This window comes from Sander lucioperca, chromosome 4, assembly GCF_008315115.2.
Source record: "Sander lucioperca isolate FBNREF2018 chromosome 4, SLUC_FBN_1.2, whole genome shotgun sequence".
Classification (NCBI taxonomy): domain Eukaryota; kingdom Metazoa; phylum Chordata; class Actinopteri; order Perciformes; family Percidae; genus Sander; species Sander lucioperca.
Window position 1 is genome coordinate 42,232,482 of NC_050176.1, and position 6,000 is coordinate 42,238,481.

The 6,000-nt window shown below is 41.4% G+C and overlaps 1 protein-coding gene and 1 long non-coding RNA gene across 3 annotated transcripts in view; one reads left to right on the forward strand and one right to left on the reverse strand.

Annotated features, from left to right (window-relative positions):
* LOC118494895 (zinc finger protein RFP-like) overlaps window positions 1-4,110 on the forward strand; it is a 5,411-nt gene extending 1,301 nt beyond the window's left edge. The window contains exons 1-2 of one of the 2 annotated variants that reach the window (XM_036000575.1): window positions 2,259-2,282; window positions 2,320-4,110. In XM_036000575.1, coding sequence (XP_035856468.1) covers window positions 2,279-2,282; window positions 2,320-3,920 — 1,605 coding nt within the window. In that variant the 5' untranslated portion in view covers window positions 2,259-2,278 and the 3' untranslated portion in view covers window positions 3,921-4,110. The other variant, XM_036000574.1, reaches the window with a different exon arrangement.
* Window positions 1-4,466, reverse strand: part of LOC118494902 — a 16,696-nt gene extending 12,230 nt beyond the window's left edge. The window contains exon 1 of the long non-coding RNA XR_004897109.1: window positions 4,177-4,466. This is a non-coding gene — a long non-coding RNA (uncharacterized LOC118494902). The remainder of the gene's footprint in view (window positions 1-4,176) is intronic.
* Window positions 4,467-6,000: the final 1,534 nt, after the last annotated feature.

The following is a 6,000-nucleotide window of genomic DNA, read 5'->3' on the forward strand; positions in this document are numbered from 1 at the left end:
TTTACAAAAAGGTGGGGGGAAACTATTTACTGATCACTTCCTACATCCTGCTTCCTCAGACTGTTTCACAATAAAAGCTTTCCACCAGAGAACCAGTGGGAGGCTTTTAATGTGAATCAGCTGAAGGAAATGTGTGTGTTATGAAGTAACCCGAGCTTTGTTAGCAGTGCTGTTCTTTAATGAAAATTAGTCTACAATAGTAGTCAAACTAAATGTATTGAGCCTCTGCTGCAATATTAAATGTATTTATTTGTTACATTTTGTTTTACATAGTTAGGAAAGCAATGATTAAGTTCAGCCTGTTGTTACACATGAATAATCTTTCACACAGTAGGCTTGGGCCAGCGATTTCTTTTCTGATTGGCGTACTTGCTTAGATTTGCTTAGTTAAGGCATGAGGAGTGAGATTGGTTAGGGTTAGAAAACCAGGACAAGCCAATCTTAGGAAATGCTAATTCGCGCCACCCATTTATGCAGTAAATTGCTGTCAGTGGCTCTGTTAGTTACTTTGTTTATATACAAACATAATATATTAATCACGTTCCCATATGTTAGGCAAGCTACTTGGAAAGTTTAGTAAACTAACCTACTTGTTATTCTACATTAAATTAAGCTAACATTATCCCACAAATAAATGTAGCAAGCTAAGCTACAACAACATGATTAAAGTAGTTTACTACATCAAAGCGATTTTTTTTGCCCAGCCATGTGCACAACATACACGTCCGTGTTTGGTGGTGACGTCAGTGATCCTTTCTAGTTTTATTTCAGACTGTACTTGATAAAAGAGCTAAGCTACTCAAAAGCTGTTTAGTTCAGAAAACAGTGTTGTTATTAAGATGGAGTAAACCTACTAACACTATTTCCCAATACTGCTTGCGATACAAGTTGGATTTAGCACCGATGCGACGTCAGCCCAGGCTCCTAATGTAGGCTACTTTTAATTTGCCAGAAGATGTCACTGAATGAGAGACAGGAAGTAGCTCCTAAGGCCCTGACACACCAAGCCTACGGTCAGCCGTCGGCCCAACTAGGACCGACGGGACAAACCGTCGGCATAGTCTATGCGGTGTGTCCGACGGCTGTTCCACCGACACCGATTTAACATGTTTAATTGGCGTCGGTGGCCGTCGGCTGAACAGCCAATTCATCTGATTGGCTGTTCAGCTTGGAAACAAGAGTGAGGACAACAAACAAACAACTGTGACACGCACACCCAAGGCTCCTTTCATTTTTCATCTCATCTGATCAATCCGATATACACAGAAGTGTCAAAACTGGTCAAAAATTACATTTGAATGTTCCTTCTAAAAACACACAGGTTCGAACTATTAGAATAACTATTTTTGCATGTTATGTCCATAAGATATAACATAACACAAATATACATAATTATTTGTTGCCAGATGAGAATCACAGTTGACAATTTAGTTTAGCTAATTTTCAGTAACAGGCGTATGATGAAGCCATATTGGGTGGGTGAAAATAGCAAGCTAACGTTAGCCAACGAGCCAGTAGCTGGCTGTTCGGTCGCTCCACTCCGCTCCAACTGTAGGGAGACTTCTTTTGCCGAGAGAACGGATGACAGCCCGGGAGAGGCACAGTCCAGTTAGCCATCTCCCGGTACCGCTGTCTTCCCGGCGGGGAGTGAAGCAGAGGGACCGTAGGCTCTCTTTGGTTCTGCCGCTGCTAGAGTAAACGCTGTATGTTGTGGGTATCATGGCAAAGGTATCCGGTTTCCCTTGTTGAATGATGAATAGATTACTGCTGCCTGCTGGTATGGGGAGTTAATTTCCTGCATGCATGTGCAAAACATAAGTGCTACTTAGCCGTCGGCTTTAGTCTGTGTGGTGTGTTCCAGTGCTAAATTTTGGCAAAGACAAAGGCAACGAGGGCTGACGTGAGGCAACGCCACAGGTGGCCGTCGTCTGCAGTAGTCGGCGGCTGTCGGCTTGGTGTGTCAGGGCCTTTAGTGATGTGAAGGCTTTAATGACAGTCATCACAGCGAACAAGAACTCAAAAACATAGTAACAAAATACAGCTGGGTTTAAGAAACGTACCAGCCACCTCAAAGATGGTTAGAACTAAACAAGCAACAGCAAAAAGCAACATGGGACATGAAATGGAACAATTAAACTACTCAATAGGCATGATGGGAAATGTGGGTTGTTGCTACAATAAGTTATGCATAACAGGACTGTTAAGGCACATGTTTCTTTTTCAACAAATAACTAAAACTATATTTTGAATGAAATGTTTTTGTTCTCTCCCACCCTATATGTGTAGATATGGCTGCTGCAAACTACCTACAATCTGAAGATCAGTTTCTGTGCTCCATCTGTCTGGATGTGTTCACTGATCCTGTCACCACACCATGTGGTCACAACTTCTGCAAGAACTGCATCATTGAACACTGGAATACTAATGACCAGTACTTGTGTCCCCTGTGTAAGGAGGGTTTTACCACAATACCTGATTTGAGGGTCAACACTTTCATCTCTGAGATGGTCGCTCAGTTCAGACAGTCAGCTCAACAGAAAGCCAGCAGCAGCAGCTCAGAGCAACACGTGTCCAAACCAGGAGAAGTTCCCTGTGACGTCTGCACTGGAACCAAACTGAAGGCCCTGAAGTCCTGCCTGGTGTGTCTGGTCTCCTACTGTGAGACTCATCTGGAGCCTCATCTGACAATGTCAGGCCTGAAAAGACATCAGCTGATCGACCCTGTGGAGAACCTGGAAGGCAGGATTTGTACGAAGCACGATAAACCTCTGGAGCTGTTCTGTAAGACCGACCAGACATGTGTCTGCATGCTCTGCTCTGTTTTAGAGCACAAGATGCATGATGTTGTTCCTCTGACAGAAGAATATGAAAGAAAGAAGGCCGAGGCTGAAATTCAGCAGATGATCCAGAAGAGACGACTGAAGATTCAGGAGATCAAACGCTCAGTCAACCTTAGTGAGGAAGATGCAGACAGAGAGATAGCAGAAGGTGTTCAGGTCTTCACTTCTCTGAAGGAGTCTGTTGAGAGAGGCCTGAATGAGCTCATCAACACGATCAATGAGAAGCAGAACACAACAGAAAAACAGGCCAAAGCTTTCATCAAAGAGCTGGAACAGGAAATCTCTGAGCTGAGGAAGAGAAGCACTGAGGTGGAGCAGGTGTTACGCTCTGAAGACCACCTCCATCTTCTCCAGAGTGTCCAGTCCCTAAACATCCAACAACCTCCACCCACCAAGGACTGGACAGAGGTCAGCGTCCATCCATCATCATATGAGGGGACTGTGGTGAAAGCTGTGGTTCAGCTGGAGGAGACACTCAGTAAACAGATGAAGAAGCTGCTTGCTGAGTCTGAGATGAAGAGGGTCCAGCAGTATGCAGTGGATGTGACTCTTGATCCTGATACAGCACATCCTGAACTCATCCTGTCTGATGATGGGAAACAAGTGAATCTTGGTGATGTGAGGAAGAATCTCCCAGACAACCCAGAGAGATTTTCTAATTGGCTTTGTGTTTTAGGAAAACAGAGTTTCTCTTCAGGCAGATTTTACTTTGAGGTTCAAGTTAAAGGAAAGACTGAATGGACTTTAGGTGTGGCCGGAGAGTCGATCAAGAGGAAGGGGGACATCATCCCACCGGACCCTCAGAATAGTTTCTGGACAATATTGATGACAATTGAAAATGAGTACTACGCTTTTTCTGGTGTCCTTCTCTCTCTGAAGTCTCGGCCTCAGAAGGTGGGGGTGTTTGTGGATTATGAGGAGGGTCTGGTCTCCTTTTATGATGTAGATGCTGCAGCTCTTATCTCCTCCTTTACTGGCTGCTCCTTCACTAAGAAACTCTTTCCATTCTTCGGTCCCGGTAGGAATGATGATGGTGAAAACTCTGCCCCTCTGATCATCTCTCCCGTCAGAGTAAACTAATCACTGATCTCATTTCAGGTATTGATTTATTTTCAATAAAAGGAACAAAAATGTACATATTCATATATTTTACATCTTATTTTCTACAGAATCTTTTTCCTGTGGTGACTGATTTACACTTTATTCCATTTATTATCATATGGGTAAATGTGCAGCAATTCTTTGCAAATTAAATCAAACTTCATCTTGACATATTTGGTGTCTTTAGAAAACTGATTTCTTCTGGAAGTTATAATACATGTCTGTGGTTTTTAACAGAGGTTTAAATAGATATCGTCCACATAACGTGTGTCATGATGCATCAAATTAATGTGTTGATTATGTAATCAGATACACATTTATTTGTATTTGATGTGCAGCCACAGAAAACACATTGCTGAATTTTTTTATTTGTTTCACGAATACTGTAAGATGGTTTATGAGTCAAAGAAATCTGCAAATATGTGATTGCAGAAGAAAAACTGTAAAATAAAGCAGTTGTTGAACACAAGGCCTGAGTAAGCAGTGACTTGAGCACTGGAGGAAATGTCCAGTAAGCAGAGCTTTGTTAGCAGTGCTGTTCTTTAATAAAAAACTGATCGACACAACAGGATGTGGACATATTCTAATAAAATCTATTGCAGATATCTAGAAAGTTCTTTCTGACTAAGAAGAATTAAATACAGATATCTGCAATAAATATCCAGTCTAGCTACTAAATGTTAAAACTGCCAATTATACTATTTAAGAATTTAAATTTAGTTTTGACTAGTACAATCAAAGTTGTAGATATCTTGAAAAACAATTGCTACAAGTAAGAATGTTATTGTGAATATGTTTAATTACTATTCTGACTAGAATATAATTTTGACTAGGAGAAATGCTATTATAAATATGTAAAATGTAATTACAGATAGGAGTGTGGTTCAATTAAATGTTAAAACGGCCTGCCATAGGACCTAAGACATTTTTCCTGTTTTCATCTATAGTTGTTCTGCAGAGCTTCTTCTTGCGGGTAACGTCTGACAATAACAATAACTTTAGTTTTCTATGCTGTAAGTTGACATAATTGTTTAAAGCAGCCATATTATGCTCATTTTCAGGTTCATAATTGTATTTTAAGGTTGTACCAGAATAGGTTTACATGGTTTAATTTTCAAAAAACACCATATTTGTGTTGTACTGCAGTGCTCTTCAGCTGGTCTCTGTTTTAGCTACAGAGTGAGACCTCTTTTCTTCTTCTTCTTCTGTACTATCTTTGATTGCACTGCACATGCCCAGTAGCTCAGATGTAGATCATGTCAGCTAGCTAGCTCCATAGACAGTAAAAGAAAGGCTGTTTCTACAACTTGGGTCAGTTACAAGGCAGGATTAGCTGGGAGACTTCTAAATGAGGGCGCACATGTAAGTAGTTCTTTTGTAGATTATGGTGAACTTGTGTGTGTTGTAGCAGTGCTTTGCTATTGAGAACGAGGTAGCATGCTAGCCTTAGCATGCTAGCGTTGAGCTAATGGTTGCGGTTAGCCTGCTCGTTTCGGCTTGTGACGTCACAAGCCGTGCCGATTTTGAACAGCTCACCCAGAGACTGAAGGCAGGACACATTCAGAAACTGTATCTCACTCTAAACAGCATGGGTGGATTTTTTTCAAAGTTTGTATGTGTGTGGAAGCACCAGAGACACAACATAACACCCCAAATCCCAGAAAATGTGATTTTTTCATAATATGGGCACTTTAAAGCCACATTTCATTACTGACAACAAACGTATAATTTCTCTGAAAGAATCAAACTAAAATAATTGATGAATGCAGGGTATTAATTTAAACTCTGAAGATTTCTTGAGAGCTGACAGCCTTCCTCATGTCCGAGCACGTCTCCATGACTCCCTGCTACACTGCAGCAGCAACGACAGGCCTCCATGTAGACCACTAACTGGTGTTGTGACACAGAACGACCACTAGGTGGATCACAACACAGAGGAATGATGAGGCAAAGTTACTGTACTGCTGCCACGCTGACCTCCAAAACAAACTAAATTGCAGCAACAGCCTTTTTCAGTTTAGTGGGAAGATTTTTGTTGAGATTTTTCTGAAAGATTTTT